Here is a 24,786-nt window from a genome sequence, read left to right as displayed (position 1 = left end):
CTGGTGAACATACTGATGGACTTAAACCTTCTATATGTATTAATTACAGTCTCCCAGCTCCGTGACCCCATCCCCCTCTCCACTTCCTCTTTCATGTCTTTCCGTCAGCGGTTGGTTCTGTTCAGTATAGCGGCAGCGGCCTGCCAGTGGATCAGTGGGGGAGTTTGGCAGCTTGTTAAATGTTTTCTAAAACACCCACAGTAATTCACAGAGCCTGTAATTAATCAGGAGAGGAACCCCGCAGGCCACAACCAGGAGGACGTGTGTGTGTTCACGTGTGTGTGTGTGTGTCTGTGTGTGTGTGTGTGTGTGTGTGTGTGTGTGTGTCGTCTTTCCTAGAGAGGGACTTCATGATTTCACCGTGAAGTGAGACAATCACCGCAAACCACAGGCTAAACTGATCTGTTTCACTGCTGTGAATTAGTCTGAGTGTGTGTGTGTGTGTGTGTGTGTGTGTGTGTGTGTGTGTGTGTGTGTGTGTCAGCTCAGATTGTGGTTGTGCTGCAGGACTGACTCACTCATTTGAGGTTGGTTTCTTGCAACAGTGGCATTGTGTTTCCTGGATTAAAGGGATAGTTCATCTTTTTTTGAAGTGGGGTTGTGAGCTACAAATACCCATTAAGTACACTAGATGCAGTGCACACACACACACACACACACTGAGAAACACCGGCACATCACACGTATCACTCCACTGTTCAGTGGTTTGGATCAGCAGTGTGTGGAAAAGGTGGAGTGGTACATCGCGTCGCAGAGCCTACCAGTGTGGAGGAGTACTGAGGAGTACTGAGTGAGTTGGTTAGTTCCAGATGAAAAAAAAACAATGTTTTTCCAACCAGCTGATGCATTGTAAATTTTAACATTAGATGGTACTCTTGAACTGGTGTATTATTTTGAGACGGGACTTCTCGTAGGCGGTAAAAATGTGTGTTTCAGAGACCTTCTTACTGCATCTAGTGTACTTAATGGGCATTTGTAGCTCATACAACCCCACTTCAACGAATCTGGACTATCCCTTTAAAGAAGCATATTCTAGGTACCACAGTGATGCTGCCGACAAAGACAGAGCCTTAATGAGAGTGATGTCACAGACTGAAGAACACACACCACACTGACAGGTTAAAGAGTGACGTCACCACAGGCTTGAAGCCGATGAAGAAATGACACTGCCACCTTACAGCTGCTGTGACCAAATATGAATAGAAGACGACTAATGAAGAGCAACTAAATGCTAATTAATGTAATCACATTGATTCTTACTGGCAATTTGTTGTGATTACAGGAATTTTCCAACAAAAATGCGTGTTAGAATAATAAAAAAAAAAGTCTTGTGCATGTACCTGTCCCCTACCTAGCCTGAGGCCTGATTCAAACGTGGCTGGTTACGCTGCAGATAACTGTAGTGCAATCTTAACAAGCTTAAGTAATTGAAGGCTAATGAAGAATAACAGGGTGGCTATGTGCTGACCCTCTTCTACAACACACACACACACACACACCAGAGCCTGTTGTAGCAGAGCTGCCAGCTCAGCTACATCCCAGGTAACTACAGTGACCCTGTCATACTGTAGGGTCATGAGTGTTTGTGTAGTGGTCGTCCCGGCTGCACCAGGCTGCCTGTCCCACAGAGACACTCTGACAGTTGGTTGGCTCCACCAGCACCAAATCACTGGCCATGCCACACTGGGTGGAGGTCTCTCAGTGTAGCTCTGAGCAGCCTGCCGCTCTGCTCCGCCGTTCTAAAAATAGCTTACACCAACAAATAAAGGTAACGAACCTACTGCTATGACTATAGGGATTATGGCAATGGGCCAATTTGCGCAAAATATTGAACTATCCCTTTAAATATACAACTAAGACTAAGGAAAAAATTAACCAATATAAAATAAAATGAACAACAAACTGTCATAATTGACACAAATGCAAACATTGTAGCAGCTATGGTCTTATTGATTGTTTGTTTTACTGTTTTTATCTGTTGTGCTTTTTTACTGAATGTTGATTTTGTTCATTTTTTCTGTGTAAAGCACTTTGGTCAACTTGGTTGTTTTTAAATGTGCTCTATAAATAAATTGGATTGGATAATTATCATAATAAAAACAGCAGTGTATCAACACCAGCATCTTGTGCTTAAGAGACCTATCTTTAGATATCATATCCAGGCAAAATACTCATGTCTAGTATAATTTAAATGCATTTGTAATTTTATGGATATATTTCTCTCTCTGTTTGTTTATTGTGTCTTTTCTTTTTCTCTCGGTTGATCTGTTTTAGTGATTTTGTATTGAGGGGGAGGATTTTATATAAGCCCTTTGGGCTTCTTTTCCTCTCCTGCACAATTATTTGCCTTTGTATTATTAAATAGCCTATAATTCTTGTTTTATCATTGTGCATATGAATAAAATAAATAGTAAAACAAAAATTTTTAAAAATTGTGCTGATTAGTTTTCTTTCTTGCCAATGTTATAAAAAAACATTTGTGTTGGTCTAGCACATAAAATCCCAATAAAAAAAGTTTCATGTGACAAAATGTGGAACAGTTCAAGAGGTAGGCTATGAATACTTCTGCGAGGCAGGTGACCAAGTCATGACAAAATACACAGAGGAGCTCACTGAGACACTGCTACCACACTGAGGAAAGACATTGTAGCTGTAATTGCTGTTGTCTCAGAAGTCTCCATTACAGTTGGACGGGACATTCTGAGCATGAGGACCAATCCTAGTTGGCAGTAATGGGCCGGTGCTGTGGTTTTTACTTGTCCTGCTGGCCTCTGTCCTGGCTGGCTCTGTGTGCCTGTCAACTGGGGTGGTGGAGGGGGGTGGGGGTCTGAATTCCTTCCCCTGTCTGAGTGTGCACTGTCCAATTCTGGAAAGCCTCAGCAATTTCACCACGGCTCTTTGCTCTTCCCTCATCATAGCAGGAGAGACCGGGGCATCTTGTCACACTGATAACTTGTTAACTGGTCATATCTCCCACACCAGAGGGAGTTCTGTTGGAAATCTAACAGTTGCATGTGTCACTCACTGATCCGCAGCTCTTTACATGTGACATAAGGAGCTCATCTCAGGTGACAACGTTTTTTTAAAACCATTTTTCAACCATATAAGTTAAAATTTCAAACTGTAGTAAGACTTTGACAAGTGATGTTCAATGATATTACTCTAACACAGATGCTGCTATACGGATGGGATGTTGCCAAATCTAAATTGTGTTATCTAAAGCTGTGTTAAAGCACCTGTAAATTAAATATTTTACCCTACACTGTAACTATAACCAGGAATGCCATGGACTGAATGAGTCTTTGTCCCAAGTGAAGGAGTTCAAGTATCTCGGGGCCTTGTTTGTGAATGAGGAGACACTGGACCATGAGATTGGGTGGAGAATCGCTGCAGCGGGGGCGATATAGCAGCCGCTGCACTGCACGAAAAGAGAGCTGAGCTAAAAGGCACAACACCGGTCGGTCTTGGTTCCTACATATGGTATGGTGATGGGACTCATCAATAACACTAGAAAATATCAATAAAAGCGTGTTTACTTTTGTTAACAGCCCACAAACCACCCAACGCTCTGCCTCCTTTTTACTACATTATTAATTTACTCTTAGTGTCTCTACGTCCTTTAGCTGTGTCCTTTGGTTCTCTTTTTTCCTGCTTTCCTCCTTATTTGCGCCAAAAAATCACTTTCCCCCCCTTGTTTCTTTTTTCCTCAGATTAAAAAGCCTCCAAAACACATCAATAAAACACAGACAGAGCATTAATAACATTTACAACACTAGTAGTTTGTTTACAGATTTTGATTGACAGGGGAGGTCCCAGAGCCAATCAAATAGGTGCTGGTTTCCGATCGGCCAGTCAAATTAAGCCCTGAATGCCACATCACTTTCTCTTCTGTTTTACAACCGAGGACACACGTCTTTACTGTCCTCGCATACAATCACCAATATTTCAGCTCCACCTAAATGTCTCAGAGTCGGCTTTCAGGGGAGCTTGTTTCTTTTTCAGCTCCCGCATAATTCCAACACTGATTTTTTGTGGATATATTGGAATACTTGCTTTAGAGCAGGGGTTTTCAAAGTGTGAGAGAGTGAGCCCCCCTTAATGAAAAATAAACAGCTGTGCGCCCCCCCCCCCCCAAAAAAAGAGAGAGAATTAAACATAGCCTATTTATTATCAGTTACTATGACCAAAACAATATTTGATTCATTAAACGCATATATTAATTATCATGACAACATAAAGCACTGACTAATAAACCTAAACATTGATATAGTCTCTGTAACACACTCATCACACAAGCAGCTTCATGCTCTCCATGTGTGATCATCTGGGAAGCAGACAGCCTGAGGTTGAAGTTTATATCAATGAAATGCACAGGTGACACTGTGACAGGTCTCCACTGTACGTCTTGACCACATGTCAGCTGTTCAGCTGTAGTAGAGGAAAACTCCGCTATTTACATCTCCGCCGCGACGTGCTTTTTTTTTTTTTTTTTTTTTAGGAGCGGTATATTGCGGCTTTACGCGGGAGGACACGCGGTGCTACAGCTGATTCAATGTATAAATCTGAGCTTGGCCACTGTGAGAGGCACCGGGTCGCTTTGAGCTGCGTTCATATGAAGTTATAGGCTACCTGACGCTGTGCAGCACCTGACGCTCTTCTTTTTCTAACCAGAATAGTTCCGCAGCCGACGTACAGTAGTGCTACATTCAGCCAAGGCCAGCTGAGCTCCGCTCTCCCTGCAACACAGATCACTTGCTCTGAGCGTCACATATCGCCGCGGAGGGGATTGTATTGGAATCAATTGAGATCCCCCTGCGTCGGAATAAAGAAATAAGGCGCTGAGGGGCACCTTGAGCGTCAGTGCACAACGCGAAAGGGCCCTGACCAAGCGTCAGTTTATGACGCGTCGGGAGTGATAAGACTGTGTGTTGCTCCCTGACACATCAGTCGAGCATAATCGCAGCCTGTGTGTTACAACAAGATCGTGTTTTATCATATCGCAGTATAATTTTTTCTAACGTCTCTTTCTGTTATGTCACAACTTCAGTGGAAGTTCCTATATGGCTGAATCAAAGCGTTTTTAAGCGAAGCAGGAAAGAGCCAGAATGGAGGAGACAGCTTGTATGCATTAAGTATGGAGTTTTTTATCGATCGAAACGTTCATAGTGCCATTAAAAGCCCCTGAAATGAGCAGAATAGGTCCTATTGCAAAGATGCAACAGTTTATAGCTGTGATGAAGCTTGATGTTGTTGTTGAATCTCTCTGGCTGTGCGGGTGTGTGACATCATCAGCCTTGTGATGCGTTAACTGGTCTCTTGCCCACTGTAGATTTTCTTTTTTTTTCCCCCATTAGCCCCAGTGCTAACATCAACAGGCTGCTCTGACAGCAGCACAGTGAAGATGACTGATAGCCGCAGCGCTCGCGTCTGCTTCTCATTGCTTTCATTAAGCCGCTAACAGGAACAAGCTAACGAGCCAGGCTGCGCTCATTATTATGGGGAACAACACAAACATTCGTTATCCTAATCATCTAATCATAGTCACTGCCCTGTGCAGTCAGAACACACACATCTTCATACATCACCAGCCTGTGGAGATTCATCAGCTTTTAACCGCCTCCATTTGGAAAAACAAAGTGTAATGGGCCATATTAGCCCGGCATTTTCCTTCTTTATTAGTTGAATGCAAATGCAGGACACAGGCTGGAGGACTCAGACGCCACGTGTACAGGTAACTTTTCCATTTTCTTCTTTTTATCATTTTTTTCTCTGTAGGGGTTTTATGGACTTTTTACTACTAGCATAAATCACTGACTAATGGCAGTAATAAATGTCTCTGAACTTTTTAGGGCATGGATTTATTCTAAACAACAGATAAAAGTGAGCTTATCAACATGTGAAATATATGCAGCATTTGTATATATATTCAGGGATGTTGCTACATAGGTTTTCAACATTATAATTCTACGAGTCCCCAATAAAATGAATCCTTTTTGACTCAATGCAGAGTTTAACTCATGCTTGAAAATAATTATTCTATTTATGTATGTTGAAGATGTATCTGGAAATTAACAAATGCCAAATCTGACAACTTTATTTGCATAAGGGAAAGCAAAAAAAAGCTCTAAACTAAATTATAAAAATACACTACTAGTATGAGTGTCAAGTTCAAGTCTGTGATACAAAAATGTGCTGCTGTGCATTGTTTTAGAACATTAATGCAAATGAAATAGCACCAAAACAAATCATAAAATTAAACTAAAATATTAGTGACCTCTTGAATGACAGTAATATTTTGTGCTGTGCATTTTGAGCAGCTCTTAACACTTTACACTTAAATAGAACATAATGAAGCTGAAAGTCCACTAAAATAATATAAAACTTAAATAGTCCAGGCCTCATCTTCATGTCTAATAATAAAATAACACAACTATTGCTGTGCATTTATGAGCAGCTCAATTAAAGTCAATCATCAGCCACCAGTATGCTGTCATTACTTCTTTGGTGGCAGTTCTTTCTTTATATTAGATTTGCACAACAACAAAATAGTTTGTTTTATCAACATGTTTAAGACCCGAACGTTGCGACGCACAACGTTAATTTACGCCGTTGCGAAAGGCACACGTTCCAACGTCAGTTTTCACCTTCGAATATTCTCATTTTTTAAATAATTTGAATTCTGTTCAAATAGCGAAGTTGGTTCTGACAGCCTATACCGTGTAGCCCTACTAAATTAAAAACCTCTTCCCTCCACATTAAAAGGCTACTAGAAAAAGATGAGATGCTGCAAGGCTTTGAATGTGAAACATATATGCAGGAAGTGTCAAGCTCCACTGACAATACTTGGGGTATGATTGGAAAAACTGAGAGGGAAGTGAACCCAAGAGCAGCCGAGTGGCGAGAGTGACATGTGGTGTGCTGAATCTGAGCGTTTCTTCTACATGCGTGAATCTGTATGCCGGTAATCCCTGCACTGAACTCCATAAATATGCGGAGAAAGTGGGGATGTGTAGCATGTTGGTAAACTGTTCACCTTATCAAATGCATTTCAGTTGAGAGAGGGGGAGATAACGGGCGGGCGGATGGAGGGATGAATAAATAAATCCAGTGAATTCAGAGATTTCTGCGGGCTCGTCATGATAAGAAAAATCTCAGTTTAAAGACTTGTCTCCTTCAGCTCTGAAATGTATTATCAAAGAGCATTTAAAAAGGGAAGAAATGACAGAAAAACAGATTAAATTACACTGTGTGGAAAATGTGCAGCATCAGCCTCCACGTGTTTATCAGAAATTGTGAAATTACTCAGAGGGATCATCCGGAGCACGTCAGCTTTACATCACCTTCACTATTTGGATTTCTTCTAATTGATTTATCTTCCTTTTTTTTCTCCTTTTCCTTTTCTAATTTGTTTCTACTGCTTTTTTTAACTCTAAATCTTTTTCATCCTTTTTATTTATCATTTGCATTGATTTCTCTCTTTCTCTAATGTAACCACCAGCATGTTGGTTAGATTGTATCAGCACTAGTTTAGAAAAACAGCTGGAAGCAGGAAGCCAGGGAAGAGATACTGTTTGATTTGTAATAGGAAATATTAAGTTAATTTAATGTATTGAATATTCATTAGATTTTAATGGGATATCATGTGGATGATATGTGTAGATTAATCATTGCTGTTTGCTTTAGGTTCCTCCACCTGTAATTATAGTTATGGCATTACAAAGAAAACAGCTGGGGGCTAAATTGTCTGTTTTTTGATGTATGCCTTTATAATGTACAGTGGTTGTGTTTAGACATGATAAAAAAAAAATACTGTACAGACTTAATGTGCTTCAACTGTCCTTTATCACAATAGAGCAGCAGAGCCTATCAGCTGTCTGCTCTAGTGATCCATGCAAGTCAAATGATGACAACATTAATATGTGAGGTACCTCAGGTTTAAAGAGGATCTATTACCCCGTCCTAACTGTCTCCTTCCTGTGTTATAGATATGTTGCATGTAAATGGTCAACACAGTCACACGGCTGAACGAGGATCTGTGGGGCTTCACCAAACCGCCTGCAACATGATCACGTTATTAATGGAGCAGCATGGCCAAGACGTATTAACATTTGTCAACAGTGACAGGCTATAGCTCATTATAGCTGGACTAAATTATGCACAATTTAGCCTCTCAGTTCATTTGTCAGTAGCTGTGAGCATTAAAGTATCATTCATTCAGATTCACCTGCATCATAAAGCAGCAGGCAGGTGGAGCGTCTGTCTCTTCCTCCATTGTTTCTATCTTTTCCCTGCCTCCAGCTCCCAGACAGTGGATGTGTTTGTTTTCCTGCTGCGGCCCAGCTTCTGAAGGTGGATCAGGTTCATTATCATTAAATATATTATATTATTATATGTTCTTGTTCTGGATTTGACTGTCTAATCTAGAACCTGAAGCAGTAACGGTCAGCCGTAACTGTCTACTTACAGCAAGACGTTGGTGGAACAGGAAACAGTACAATATTACATGTTCAGAAGAAGACGTATGATGTAAAGCATGTAAATGTGTCAAGAGTAAATGAACATCACACCAACACACTTCCTGCCTCAGAGTTACTGTGAGAATGTCAGCTCTGACAACTACAGAAACGCCTCATCTATATATACTGTATATATATATATATGTACATCAGCAGTTACACATGATCTCAGACAGCTGCTCCTTTACTAATGACTCTGCACTGGAACACAGAGGAAACACATGCAGCCTGCAATACAAATTCAGTCTCACATGTTGCAAAATCTAACCGTTATATATTCAATACATTCTTCTTTGTCTGTTCAAGTTATTAGTGTTGAAACAAGTTGTGGCAACACTGTTTTGCATATTGTTTGATTAAATTGTATTTTCTCTGCTTATCAAACTTTTGCAGCATTTCTTTAAATGCCAATTTTTTAACCGTATTGCATTTCTTGGGCTATATACCGTGTTACACTGTCTATTACTGTAACTGGCTGTCTTCCCAAGTTGGCGAATTGGGTGGGGTGTTTTTTTAAACTTGTGGTATCAGCACCATTGACCACCAACCTCTGTGCTGAAAACCCAACAAAGTTATTGGGCTCTCAAAGTTCTGTGCTGTGGTGTTTGGCTTCTTTAGACGCTCATTGAAATAAAGTTGTCGAAGATTATAAATTAAGCTGTTTGAGGCACTCATTGAACCATAGAAGAATAAGAGGAAGGCGGCGGAAAAGAGATGATGTCATTAAAGGAGGACCAGTCAAAACTCTAACGGTGGGAAAACTATGAGTGATGGAAATATATATACACGTCGTAACATAGTATATGCAGGGATGCAAACGGGTCAGGACCAAAAAAGAGAGGAACTGGGGGGGGAGGGGGGGGCTCACCATTAACAAATAAGTACATTACAATATCATGGAAAAGTCAATTTCCAGTAGTTCAACCCCAACCAAGTATTGAGTGCATATAGATGGACATAGTTTTCAGAAGGCCAACATTTCTATATTAAAAATGCTTAAAAAAAATCCTTTGCAATGTTTCAATTTTGGAGATACTGAATTTTAGGTCTTCACTGAATGTTAGTCATAATTATTACTATTAAAATAAACTGAATAAATAAAAGACATGGGATGTTTCATTCAGTGTGTAATGGACATACGTATATATAATGTGTTAGTTTCACTTTAATTGAACACATTCTACATCGCGGAGGCGACGTCTTTCCACTCAGGGCTTCCTTCACCTCTGAAACGGGGCAGAGCTCCATGGAAACACCTGCCTGACACAGCAACGGACATGCACGGGGGGAAAAACGGCGGCGCCGTCGCACCGACTGCACGCAGATACGCGCCGCTTTGGGTAACGAGAGCGCACGTCGCGCGTCTACATTGGAGGTAGGCTGTTACCAGTATAATCAGAGACAACCATGAATGAGTTCGCCTCAGTTTCACGTGATTGTCACTGTCAGCCTGTTAGAAAAACATTTTACTGACCCCAGCTGAGACGCTGAGACCCCCCCCTCTCAAAAACAAAAACTCTTCGGATCTGAACGACCCACACCTAATTGATCATGAAAAAAGCGAGTTTCGCTTTTCGGCGCGCTGTTTGCATCCCTGTATATGTTACACAATGTTATTCACCGCTCCATGTATTCATTTTTCGCCGGCTTCGTTGTAAACAAATGCACATGGTCGGGCGGAGGGTTAGCAACACAGAGGAAAAGCGACCAGACTAGCATAGTTCCTCTTTAAATGAGGATCTTCAGTCAAGGACAGGGTTCAAAAACAATATATAGATAACACTGGAGAGGGGTAAGTACAGTAAAGAGCACAAATAAACACTGGAGAAAGCTTTAGCTGTTTAAAATAGAGCCATCAGACAGTTAGGATACAGTACAGACAGTACACTGACAGGAAGATGCTCTGAAATAACAGTAACATGTTTTTGTGGGAACCATGGCAGTAATATTTAGAGAAGAGAAGACTTTATGATCACGTCCCAGACATGACATTCTGCTTATTGTGAACATCATGCGCTGTTTGCAGGCACCAACTGTTCGAGGCAGACAGTAAACAGAATATGAAGGTGATGTGAGCGCAGAGACAGATTCAGAGGGGACACTGAGACAAAGACATGAAAGGGTGGAGACATGCGGAGAGGCCCCGGCTGGAAGGAGACTGAAAACACCCCAAGGTTAATTTGCAGATTTTCTCCTGAGAGTCAAACAAACAACAGCTGCTTGTGTTTGATGTAAACTCTCTGCTCACAGAAAAATACACACTCTCTGTTTCATTGAAGGCTCAATTCATTCCACTGCAGGATTCAATCCTGTCCATCAAAGCTCTAAAAGATGTTCTTTCTGTTTGTGCACATAACAGTTTTACAGTGCTTTCAGGCAGAGGAACCAAAAGATACTATGAACTGGAAAAACCAAAAGCTGGTCCCAAACAGGTTCTGTTCAGAGTTGCATCTTAAAATGGGCTATAAAAGCACAGCTACTTCACCATTTAACTCATTTGGAGCTGGCATCACCTTTCCTCTGAAAGTCCAGTGGAGCTGGATCAGAGTCCAGCATCGCTGCACAGGGAGAGGGTTTTTGGAGATCGCGCTGATGCGCTGGCATTCCTGATTAACTTCTCTCTGAGCGGTCTCTGCCTACAGATGTTCAGCTGAGGGAATATCTGCCCATCTGTTGAGCCAGGTTTCAGGAGATCGACAATCAGTAAAGTTAATTATTTCTCTTTGATGTGGCCATGAATCAATGAAGTTCAATGTTTCGTCGAGTACAAAAATCTTAAATAGGTCTACGCTAACCCTAACCTAGTTGAAAAAAGTTCTTTGACAAAATGGGGTTTGCTTGTGCAGCACCTCAAAAAAATCACTGTGCCTTCATCCGCACAACCAGCCTCACTTTCAATAAAACACACACTTGCATTCTATAATTGCAATCAGTAAAATATGTGAAAACTATTTAAAACACAATCTAAAAATAACCGTTGTTGTTGTTGCTCTTGTTATTTTGTTTAAATGGATAAAGGTTCGTATTTAAAAGTTGCAAAGTGTTCAGTTGTCAGAACTTAAAGGTCCACATTGTGTAATAATTGACCAGGTTTATTGGCAAAATCTGAATATACTACCCATGAATATATTTGTATAAGTGTATAATCCCTATAAAATAAAATTTGTTTGGTTTTCGTAGCCTTATAATTATTATTTTACTGTATATATACACATAAGAAGGGTCTTGCTTTAGAGAGTGTCGCCATATTGCGCCGCCATGTTTGTACGGCAGCACGAATGGAAAATCCGGCCAGTCAGAGAGCACGTTTCAACAGTTTCACGTTCATAAATAAAACAATGAAGAAGAAGGCGGAAGGAAATAAGAAGGAGGAGGAAACAGCAGACATACTGAAAAATGGTTTAGATCTTCACCTCATCGCTCCTTGTGGTAAACACGAGCGAGTGAGCGCTGCAAACTAAAATCTGAATATTAGATATCACAGTTTCCCCCCCATTTTATACACTGGACCTTTAAAAGCAGCCTCCTCTCGTCATATTTGCAGCAGCAGTGTTGCTTTGGGCTGTGATCAGTATTTGTATTTCTCAGAGCTCTCCATTAAAACAACATGCTCCTCTTGGCTGAAACAAGGAGCCCACGATCAGTCCACTTTGCCTGGAAACAGAACCACATGATGCCAAACGCCTCCTTTGATGTGAACGCGCACAGAGCACAAAGCACGGAGAGCCGGACTTAACAAACCAAGTTGATAACCACCATGGTGATACCAGTTAACTCTGACCGGGGCTTTAGGTTTTGCTGAGCCAGATCTCGAACACAAAGCCTGGCTGTGCTGAGCCTCCTTGGTAGTCACAGCCCTCAGGTCTTCCAGGCTGAGCACTGAAGGCCGGTGCTGACCAGCTTTTTACAGTCATCTTAAACCTGTCACTACAGAAACCCACAGTCCTTACCTGCCTGAAAACCACCACTATCCTCCTTCCTCCTCCTCCTCGTACACAAAACATGAATGATAGCCGGCCGCCTGCTCTCCATCCATCCACCCTTCGTCTAAACCACTTATCCGTGCAGGGGGCTGGAGCCAATCCCAGCTGATATAGGATGAGGGCGGCAGGTTGGCCATTCTATCACAGCACCGACATATAGGGACCAACAACACACACACACACACACACACACACACACACACAGACTACAGGCCATTTAGAATCACCAATCCACCTACTGCACATATTTTTGGACTGGGAGACGGAAGCTGGAGAACTCGGAGAGAAGCCATACAAACACAGGGAGAACATGCACACTCTGTCCAGAAAGGCCCCAGGCCTGGGAATCAAACCCAGAACCTGATTGCTGAGGGAGTGCTAACTAGAATACCGTGCAGCTTCCAGTTGCTCTCTTGTAATTGAAGAGGAACTATCCAAGACATTTAGCTTAACTCTGCTACCTTTATACCAAATTAAAGAGCTTCTGAGTCCTAGTGATGGTTAAATCAATGACTTGTAGCTTGGTCCAGGGAGAATGAAGGCTCTCTGCCTTCCATCTAGCGTCTCTTGGCTGAAAACCAACCTTGTAAGATCAGAGCCTCCGACCCGGTGGCCTAGCTCACCGCCACACAAACGCGCCTGGTAACCCGTAATCTCTTGTTCATGACAGATACGACTACATAAATATACACATAATAAAAACGTATAAATAACGTTATCCACCGTTATCCATGAATTTCCTTCTCACCGGCTTTGTTAAAAACAAATGCACATGGCCGGGAGGAGGGTTAGTCACCCAGACTTGCATAGTTCCCTTTCAATGAAATGCATGGTGAGACTGGTGCTGCCATCCCATTGGTCACCACCTAAACCAGCTGTTTAAAGGGCCAACAGCTCCACTGATGACATCATCTCAATAACACACACAGCCCTCGCCCTCTCACACACTCATCAGGATGCTGTCAGCTCTGCTTTTTATCCCATCGGCCCAAATAAACTTGTCAACACGCTGAAGGCACTGCAGCTCAGTACACCCTTGTGTGGGTGGATCAAGGACTTCCTGATGAACCGACCTGAGCGCGTTAGGCTGGGCAACCACACCTCCTCCTCCATCACCCTCAACACTGTCATGATCCATCGAACCCAGTGAGGAGGGGGGGGTGCTGGGGCAGACAGGACAAGCTGCCAGACCTCTCCTCTGGAAGTCACAGTGTTTTGTTTACAGTACATCACAGATGGTCCTCAGCCGTCTGTGGGAATTGTATTCTTTGGGTTTTGTGCCAGTCTCATGATAGAAGCCCCATCAGCACTCTCACTGTCTGGCCTTTTGGACTTGTTGTGATGGGGCTCAGGTGTGTTTTTGGAAAAGTTATTATTTGCCATTGTAACAGGTTGAGTCATAGAGAGCAATGAGAAACTGCACATCCACACAAGCTCTGAGATTCCACAACACTTGTGTTATTGTACACTTTAATCTCAACAGACCAACTTGAGCCGCTCGGTCTAATCACACATGAACCAAACAGAAGCCATATGTTCCCTAAATCAAACTTTTTCAAATCGAGGACCCCTAAATTTAAAAAGTTAGACCATGGACACCTATTGGACAAAATTTTGAAGCAAACGCCAGAAATACACAAATAAAATAACGTTCAAATTAGGGCCAATGATGTGAATTTGGGGAAATATTGTAGAGAAATTTCTGGGAAAAGGTGATACAATTTTTCCAAAAATTTCTAGAAAAAAGTGTTAAGATTTCAAAAAATAAAAAAATAAAAAAAATTTCTAGAAAAAAATGGTAAAATTTCTAAAAAATAAAAAATAAAACATTTAAATTCTAGAAAAAGTGGTGAAATTTCAAGAAAAGGTTGGACCCACTTGTACCCTCTCAAGGACCCCTGGGGGTCCCCGCACCCCACTTTGAGAACCACTGCCCTAAATGTAAGTCGAGTTGAGGAGTGAGGAGAATACAGAGATCATTCAGAGGCATCCACTTGAAGGTGTTCCACTCAACCAAAGGAAAACAAAGACAGGAGCTGACGACACAGACTCCTCGTATCTAGGTTACACGGCACCTGTCACTATTTCAACCGTTACACTATGTAAATCACATCAGATTACAGCACAAAATATTTATTTGACAGCTGTTCGTCATTCCTACAGTCAGATGCTGTTCAGGTGTCTGGATTCAGCTGAATGCATCAGCAGCTTTAATGTGAATCCGGCAGCAGCTGAGGAGCAGCCAGACAATGGAAACAAACATATTTTATTTATGAAAACCTCCTGAAGTAAACAGACAGCTTTTATATTTCATGACTGCGTTTGATTCTGGATGTGATTCTCTGTCCCCGAGAGCGTCTGCAGATGGGAGGATTTCTGTCGGCGCGGGGACCTGCACCGTGATTTATTTTTACCGTTTAGAGTTTCCAGACAGGATTGTTTTCTATTGTTTCCAAGGTGTCTAAGGTTAATGTCATTAATTTACAGTTTTAGGGCATGGATTGTCATGGAATGTGTAATTGCCACATACCGAGTTCAATTTGTTTCTACCAAATTATAGCTTAAAAATAGCACCAAAAAACTAAATAAAAACCTCAGACTCACCCAGCACATTCAGCTCTGTGTGTGCAGTGATGTTGTGGTTCTTGTTGGTGGCTGTACAGCTGTAGCTGCCCGAGTCGTCGTCGGTGACGCTCCTGATGATCAGATTACTGCCCGCCAGCAGGGAGTACTTCTTATTCCTACAGAGAGGGGAAGAGGGAGAGTGTTTTCAGCTTTTCTTTCTTTCTCATTGTCATCAGATCAATGGAAAAGACCAAAACCAACATAGTGTTGCACCATCTCTGCCTTCCCTTGTGACCTTCCCTAGCTCACTAGCTCCAACTGAAATAAAAACCTTTACAACTCTGTGGTGGCCAAACAGAAGGAATAAGTGCATTTGTCCGGAACCATTTTCAAAGGCAGGTTTGGTTCTCTTGAATTTTTAATAAACCACAGTGTGTGTTCATGCAGGAACGTGTCTTGTGTGACAGTAGTAGTGAGGTAAACAGTGCAGCTCGTTATATCACCAGACCACTGGACACATGTGTTAAAGCTGGGGTAGGCAGGATTTGTTTTAAAAACAAAATATTAACGTTTTTTTAAGAGCTGGGTCTACAGCCAATCAGGAACCCCCAGACCAAAACAGATGTGATTGGTCAAAGATACCGGGAGCTGTAGGCTTGTTTTCAAAACAAATCCTGCCTTCCCCAGCTTTAAAGGAGACATATTATGCCCCCTCTCCACTAATTAAAGTAGTTCCCAGGTGTCTTAAAGACATGTCTGTGACATGCTTTGGTCAAAATCCCCCAAGGATCAAACATCACAGCTCTTTTCATCCTCTCAAAACAGCCCTGTTCAGAACGGCTGGTTTCAGTGTCTGTCCCTTTAAATGCAAATGAACCACTGCTTGCCCCGCCCCTTCTACTGGTGCCAGGTAGGGGTGGTATTATGCAAATTGGAAAACTTAGACAACTGAGGGAACAGCTCGTAAAACCACATGGATTTCAACCTAGGGAGCCTGAAAATTACAGATTTGTTTAGTCAATTCTCACATTTTGGGGGCAAGACAAGACAAACACCCAAATATATGTTAAAGAGCCTTCAAAAAGTAATATTTCCGTAATATGTCCCCTTTAAGTCAGGCCAGTGTGTAAAAAGGGTCCATTCTGTTTGACTGCAACAAGTGAATGAGACCCACCAGCTCTGGATCAGCTCCTCTCCTCTCCTCCACTGGATGCTCGGGGTGGGGTACCCGGTGGCAGCACATTCCATCACAGCATCTGTTCCCAGGAGAGCCGTCACTCTGGACGGACGCTGGAGGAACTGGAGGTTCCTGCTCACCCCGGGTTCTGACAGAGAGAAACAGAGAGACAGAGTGAAGACCTGGAACATTATCTATATTCATGGCCAGAATTTAACAAGAATGTGTCATTATTGGCTGCACCACCTACAGACATCGTTTTCGTAATGTGTCCACTGTCTTTTTCAGTGATACTGAAAATGAAAGGCCTCAGTCTTTTTTCTTTTCATGTCTAACATTCTAATGAAGTGTGAGATCAACAGGCAGCCATTAAATTCACAAACCCTACTCTTTTTATGTCTCTGAGGGAAACATTAGAGGGCGAGGAGAGCAATTAATGAATCAATAATAATAAAAAAAATAAAATAAAATACAACCCCTAATCCCTTAAACCTCTCTTCTTTAATTAGCATGACGCTACTGAAGCCTGTTGGTCCATTAGCGCAGAAGGTTTTTGTATATTCCCATCATGAGCCTGCCTGCAGAGGAGCAGTGGATGTGGTTGCTGTCCTTGGTGCTGAAAGTCCTTGGTGCTGGTCTGAGGAGGGAGATGGAAAGCTGAGACCTTTCAAATCTATACCAAAAATCTACACAGGGAGTAACAATTTTGCTATTACATCTGTATGAAGCAGGGAAACCCATACTTCGAGTATCTCCTCTCTCAGGGGGTCTGGTAACTACAGGTCAGTGAGTCAGAAGAGCGGCTCTGGGCCTGAGCCTGGCTGACTGCTGCTGAGTCAGTCAGTAAAAATAAAGCAGATTTCAGATAAACTGTGTGTTAGCCACTTCTCCGTCCCTTGATAGTTTTTTGTTTTAGGTTCTGTTAAAGGTGCTATATAAATCAGTTAAAAAATACAATTTAAAAAATAAATTATTAAAAAGTTAAATAATGAATCAGTTAAAAAAATAACTTATCATGATAATGCTTATTATTATTGGCATTATTACTGTTATTATTTTGGAAATAAACAATATTTTTGCACCGTTCACCTCCCTATGTCTGCATAATGTGACCTCCACATTGATCTAAATGAACATTCTTGAATTCTGGTGATTTCAAAGGTATCAGAAACAGAATGGGCATCCTAAAGTTGTGTTTTTCTACCGTGTTTGGTTCCAAAGTTGGGCATTTTTTAATATCATTGGCGGCTGTCTTGGATTTGACCTCTCCCGGGCCTCAGAGGTCAAATCTCACTTCCCTCCACATCTGAAAATAAACCTCATGGTATAAACTAATTATGGTAGAAGCTTCATGTTTCTTTCAAAAAGTACACAATTTGATTGGTGATCTGCTGTACTATCAAAAAAACGAAATCCTACAAGGTTGGGTGGTGGGTCCAGGTGGGCGGGGCGCGGCTGAGAGCACTGACTGTATCTTTGTTATACAGGTCCTGACGGCTCATTTAGGGCTCAGTTTCTGATTACAGGCGGTGCACATTTCAACTTAATATTTTCACCATATTAATCTACATGGTGGACTTGCTTTATAACCAGTGCTGTAGTGATCCCTTGAGAAGTGGGTACTCTTAATTAATTTATTTATTTATTTTAAAGCTGCCCATCCAGCAAAGGATGAACGCCCTGTGGTACAAACAGTGACATCTAAGACTTCTCTTGCATATTTAGTTTACCCAAAAATGGGCCAGCAGTATTTGCACATTGTCACTTAATTTCTGCTACTTGACTTCAGGGAGTGAGGGCCGTTATTAAAGTACTGACCCAATACTGGCACATGGACAAGGACGAGACAACATAATTATACATTTTGAGTAGGGCTGCACAATATTGGGAAAAAACTAACATTGTGGTTTTATTGTATTATTTTCTGCAATATATACTGTAATATTAAGAAATACAATACGGAGATACAGTTTTACATGACTCCTGATTGTAAAAATGAAACTCTGAGAGCTAAAACTTTAATAATGCCTGTGTGAAAGCGCCTTAAATCTTCCCTTCCTGTTTCTCTCTCCTGCTTGTTGTTCATTTTCAGAGTTCAGAGAGAGAAAGCGGGTCGGGTCAGGTCGGGTCCTGGCTTCTAATTTTCAAAGCCGAGAACGCTACGCAGAGCATGGAGCTGGTTCAGAGACGCTTTTCTGAAGCAAAACTAAAATTAACATGTTACCAAAAAAAGAGAGAAAACATTATTAATTATAATAACTGTATTTTATATTATTTGTTTAGTTGTTTGTCTACTTGGTTTTGTCTTGTATGTTAAGTGTGTATGTGTATGAGAGTGGACCACTTTTTCGAGTCCATAATAACGAAAGATTATTATTTGTCCTGGGATGTGACTATTACACATACACACATTGTGATGGCAATGCTCATTGTGCAGCCCTGATTTGAGTGAACTATTCCTTTTTCCTTAGTCCAAACACAAGTTTAGTTGGCACTTTTACTGATTGAATAACTAGTCAAATTGGCAGAGTGGTTGTTGGGTTGAGGCGATCAGAAATGAGTTGATTAAGTCCAATTACTCATCAGACTTTCCTTTGAGTGGTGGGCCAGAGAGAATGAGCTACACTTAAAAACAATGACATCTCTGCTCCCATGCACTGTGTCAATGTCACACAATCTGGTCACTGAAACATAGATGTTTTCTGATATGACTGCTGTCTCCTGAGCACAACAGATTCTAATGTTAAAACACTGAGACAAAAGAAATTGGTTCTGCAAAAATACAGGGCTCAACAAAAAGAAAAGAGGAAGAAATCCCACAGACAGCAGGAGGAACCAGGTTAAGCCCTACAAGGATCTTGAAATTACACAAATCCATGGCCAGGAACTTGTCTCCATGTGAATGTGAAGCCAAAAAGTGACAGCTCCTCTGATGGGCAGATGAGCTGCTGCCGCCGTCTGACACAGCTGATTGGGACTATTGGTTTTTCAAAGACCTGACAAAGGTTGAGGCTTTTCAGAGACCTTTTTTTTTTTTATTTTTTTTTTTTTTTATCACATCTCATCTAACAAAAAGTAAAGCCTGAGGACACACACACACACACCCTCCTGCAGTGGGTCAGGTTGTGTTCACCCTCAGGTTGGCCTGAGGGCTGGAAAGTTCTCAAAGAGTAATGAGAGAGTTTCCTTCAGGAGAGAGGAAGTTACATCAACACATCCCTTGGCACTGACACGCACACACGCACGCACACACACACACACACACACACAATAAATACAATGTGCAGCTCTAAGATTCAGGAACAAAATACTAAAGAAACAGGAACATAAAAGATGATCAGCAGCAGAATGTAACCTCAGAGAACAAGGAGGAGGAAATGTCCACACAGCACAGTTGTGTTTTCTTGGTGATAGAAAGAGAGAGAGGAGGGGAGTGTGTGTGTGTGTGTGTGTGTGTGTGTGGGGGGGGGGGGGGGGTCACAGAGATAGTCACTGAACAACAACAAGCTACCTCTGATGTATTCACGGTCACACCGCTTAATGTGTCCTGTCAGCAAATCAGATGACACGCAGATATTTCTAGCAACCACAATGAGCTGCAGCATCTTATTTTATGCAACCCTGTTTCCTAGAAATGATATTTCATAAAGACACATAATCATCAGTCAGATTATGTGTCCAGATGAGGATTTTAGAGTACAAAGCACATGACTGTCACATCCACAGCCCCGTCTGTGGTCTACACATAACAGGAGCTTTGGTCAGATGTTAATAACCTTGTTGTCTCTAAAGACAGTATATATATATATATATATATATATATATACATACAGTATATCCCTATGTCATTTCCACATTCTCATCTGGACTAGAAATAAGAGTGAAAATGCATTCTTGAGTTCATTTGCAGTTTATATGAGGCCTAAGCAGTCTGAGTTAGATCCAGATATATCCTGCTTCAGCAGAAAATTACATGCAGCGAGGTTATTTGCTCGTCACAGAGAGTTTTATGCTAAAATACCTGATAATAAGAATGCCCCCGTTAGCATCAGGAAGGGAAGGAGCAACATTATCCAAGTACTGACCAAGAACTGATCTGATGGACTTACTGATAATAACTCCCAGTGATGTTTATTAAGCACAGGCAGGTGGACTACTACTGATAGACTCCTTATGAACAGACTAGAGCCAGGCTTTACCTGGTTGCTTTGATTCACTTTTTATGCTAAGCTAAATTCAATAGCTGCTGACTCTATCTTCAGATTTTGCAGACATGAGAGCAGTAGTCTGTCAATCATCTCAAGGCAAGAAAGTTAATTAACATGTTCCACATGTTGGACTATTTCTGTGACCTCTGTGATTGGTTGGTTGTTACGGACCAAACACATACAGTCTGTCAGTGTGACATCATCCAAACCTGCAGGAGCTCTTGTGGCATTGTGTAGTAATTAGGCAAATATGTACAACCATACCATGTATAGACAGTAATTAGAATGTATGTAATACAGGAAGATATTGTGTTCCCAGAAAGCATGTGATGAGTAGACTAAAACGATGCTGTATACCTTGTGTGTTGACAAGACACATGAAGTGAGTAAGCAAAGACATGGAAGGTCAGTTGTGTAGATGGTAGAGATGAGTGTTAAAGGGATATTTTCAATATTTTGGCATAATCTCCTATTGCCATAATTCCTATAGTTTTAGGAGTAGGTTCATTACCTTTGATTGTCGGTGCAAGCTAGTTTTAGATCGGTGGGGCAGAGATGTGAGCTGCTCAGCTAACACTACAGAGGTATATGGTATTTACAGGTTTCCCTCATCAAATTCACAATCCAACAACTCCAAAACGCTTTTGTGGACAAGTTGTTACCTGCACATTCACCACGCTATGAGATAATAATGGAACGTTATGAGACAGAGTTGTTTTTAAGGCAAATGCGTAGCCAGAATTACATTCCAGTGGAGTGATTCCAAAAGCAAGTAGTTCGGAGTATTTGCTTCATGTGTCGTAATTTTACATAATTATACGTGTTGCGAATGTGCAGGTCACAATTTGTCCACGAGAGCGTTGTTGGATTGTGTCTTTAGTTTGATGAGGGACACTCAGAAATACCGTGCGATACCTGTGTGTTAGCTGAGCAGCTCGTCTCTGCTCCGCCGATCTCAAAACAGCTTGCACCGACAATTAAAGGTAATGAACCTACTCCTAAAACTATAGGGATTATGGCAATAGGTGAATTTGCCAAAATGTTGAAATATCCCTGTAAGTGAGTGAACAACACAAATCAGATCATGATGTAAAAAAAAAAAATCTGCACACAGCAACATCCAATGGGAAGTCAAACCAATGGCAAATTAGGAAAATGAGGCTCTTAAATAAAGAACCTGGAGATAAGAGTGGGAAGAATCCTGATAAGAGACAGATAAAATAGAGCAGGGTATGGCCTGGGGAGTTAGTCCCACAACAGGTAGAAACTCCTCAGGACATAGACATTAGAATCCAGTTCATGAACAGCAACATCAGAAACTCTTAACATCACACTCTATTCCTTTTACATTGTTTCTCGACTGCATGAACTTCTCTGGATAAAGTAATATTGGTATTGAGCTGTGGCGGAAGACCTGAGGTGCTTCCGTCTGAAGAAGCGTTGTGTTGTAACACACAACAGTACTCTTCACTAATCCGCGTGTAAAACCCGTCTCTGAACATCACTGTTTTTCTCTCCATCTCAACACTGCCGGTTGTAAAAGAAATCACCAGTACACCGGAGCTTTACTTCTAATCTCTTTTTAGTCATCTGATCATCTGATTGGTTTATCCAGACTGGAACACGGGAGGAAGTAGGTCACGCAAACAAAGGCTATCTGGAGGTGACACACGGAGAAACGCAAGGTTCCATCTGACAGCCTCTGACCTTTTGACCCCAGAGTCCCTGCGAAAGCTCAATCTGATAAAAACTTCATAGAGTGGGAGAGTTAATAAAATCTTTATGGAGTCAGAATCATTAAAGCTTAATCCATCTCATCCATTAAAAGTTCATAGAGATCAAACTAAAAAATGAAAAGCATTAAACTGGAAACCTCATCATGTAAAACTATCTGCAGGCAGAATAGAATGGCTCTTTTTATGCATTAGTCATATATGTATTTTTGTTGTTTGTGAGGTGGTGGTGGGGGGTTGAAATATAAAGTACATGTGATTATCCTGCTGAAGGTCAGAGCCTGAGCTCCAGGGACACCCCACTGAGCGAGCGGGCGCAGACACACTTAGTGGGCGTGAGTCAAAGTGCTGTTTAGCCAGAGGAGAGTGAGCTAACCTGAGTTGTAATCTAAGTGATTAAGTGGCTGCTGCATGGAGTCGTGTAATTGGACTTTGTGCTGCATACAGAATATCGTCTCCTGACAGAGTCCCTGCAGGACGGGGAGAAGGTGCTTCCTCTGGGCCCCACTGGTCTATTATTAAATCACATTTTGCACTCTATATATTCATTACATCTCATTTTATTTTAAAATCAGACGTGCGGTGTCTGTGTGCGAGGAAATGAACAGAAATTACTACCTGACAAAATGATGACTGCGGGAGAAGCATAACTCGCTATTAAGTAAAAACTGCTGGTGCAGTGCTTAACTGTAACAAGACTTTAAATAAAACCAGTCAGCGTTTGAAGGTTGATCAAACAAATAATATATAAACGTGTTGCATTTTCCACAGCAGGAACGACAGAGAAGCCAGCTAACAATCTGAGTTTTATCTAAAACAGAAATGAAACTATTTGAGCTCTCCGTGGCAGACAGACCTGTGATAGATGTTAAATGGATAGTTCAACATTTTGGCAAATTGGCCCATTGCCATAATCACTATAGTTTTAGGAGTAGGTTTGTTACCTTTAATTGTCGGTGCAAGCTATTTTAAGAACGGCGGAGCAGAGCCGTGAGCTGCTCAGAGCTACGCTACGGAGGCTCATGGGATTTCTTGGTTTCCCTCATCAAATACACAATCCAACAACTCCAAAGCGCTCTGGTGGACAAGTTGTGACCTGCATATTCACCACGCTATGAGATAATAACGGAATGTTACGAGACAGAGTTGATTTAGAGGTAAATTCATGCAAAATCGCTGATGCACGTTCCCAATGAGGGCAGTTTTTCAGCAAGCAGTCTCTGTATTTACCTAGAAAGCAACCAAAAAATCCCATGAGCCTCCGTAGCGTAGCTCTAAGCAGCTTGCGGCTCTGCTCCACCGTTTTAAAAACAGCTTGCATCGACAATTAAGGGTAGCAAACCTACTAAAACTATAGGGATTATGGCAGTGGGCCAATTTGCCAAAACGTTGAACTATCCCTTTAATAAATAATCATTTGACTGGAAAATGTGCTGCCCAGTGGATCCTGAAACCAACTCTCTCTCACCTGGAAGCACTCGGAGCTCGGCGTCCGTCCCCGTCCTGGTGCTGCCCGGGTTGTCGGCCAGACAGCGGTACGTGGCCGAGTCCGGAGGCTGGACGCGGCTGACCTGCAGCGAGCCGGACGGCAGCACCGCCAGGCGAGATTCGGGGTCAAAGGCCATCGGCAGGTCCTCCCGGTTCTTCTGCCAGCGGATGACCGGCGTCGGGTCGCCGGAGACCTCGCAGCGCAGCAGGGCCGTGTCCCCCAGGTACGAGGAGACGGACTCGGTGGGGACGACCACCTTCAGAGGACCTGGAGGGACACGAGACAGGGAGGGACGGGTTTAGGACAAAACATATGCATGGATTATCGTTATTGTCATTTTTTTCCTTTCACTCTGAGTTGATCTGGACTGAAATTAAATAAACTGAAGGAAAATTGCAGAACAGAGAGAACAAAGTTTTACAGAACTGTGCTAAGCTGCATCATTCTTTGCACTACTGTGTCCTGAAGTACACTTTACTAAATGAACTTACTCATCTTTATGAAACCGGGCTGTATTATACTTCACTAAGCTATAGAGTACTCAGCTCTACTGACCTGACCTGGACTCTACAAGGCTGACCTGTTCTGAAGTGTTCATAACAGCACTCAAGTGTTCTGCACTTCACTGTTGCTGAAGTGAAGAGAACTGTGGACCTGTAGAGACACACTGGTTCAAACACAAGTGATAGAAAATGAACTGAACTCTGAATATGAACTGAACTGAAATACAAAGTTACAACAGAGTGAGAACTCTGCATGACAGGCTTCTGATGCTCCTCTGGTAATATAGGCACATAAAGGAGAAAAGACGTTTGCGCTCTTGCTCACTGTCCAAAAAACCCCATTATTTTCATTATCGATTAATCTGTTGATTATTTAAACAATTAATCAATTAGTTGTTTGGTTGGTGAAAAATGTCCATCAGTGTTTCTCAAACCACATGATGACATCCTCAAATGTCTTGTTTTGTCCACAAACCAAAGAGATACTCAATTTATTGTTATAAAGGAACAAAGAAACCAGAAATATTCACATTTAAAGGACAATTCCAGGCGAATTCAACTCAGGGGTGTATTTTCATATCATTTTAGGTCTAAAAGAATGAATCTGAAGAT

General features: G+C 41.8%; 1 protein-coding gene across 2 annotated transcripts in view; it reads right to left on the bottom strand.

Moving 5' to 3' along the window:
- dcc (DCC netrin 1 receptor) overlaps positions 1 to 24,786 on the bottom strand; it is a 346,433-nt gene that overhangs the window by 200,351 nt on the left and 121,296 nt on the right. For both annotated transcript variants that reach the window (XM_085794193.1, XM_085794194.1), the window contains exons 3-5: positions 23,651 to 23,938; positions 16,239 to 16,389; positions 15,104 to 15,240 (exon numbers count right to left, since the gene is read on the bottom strand). In XM_085794193.1, the coding sequence (XP_085650319.1) occupies positions 15,104 to 15,240; positions 16,239 to 16,389; positions 23,651 to 23,938 (576 nt within the window). The remainder of the gene's footprint in view (positions 1 to 15,103; positions 15,241 to 16,238; positions 16,390 to 23,650; positions 23,939 to 24,786) is intronic.

This window comes from Trachurus japonicus, chromosome 12 (assembly GCF_045865225.1).
Source record: "Trachurus japonicus isolate A0001 chromosome 12, Traja_1.0".
Classification (NCBI taxonomy): domain Eukaryota; kingdom Metazoa; phylum Chordata; class Actinopteri; order Carangiformes; family Carangidae; genus Trachurus; species Trachurus japonicus.
This window is presented reverse-complemented; position numbering and strand designations above follow the sequence as displayed.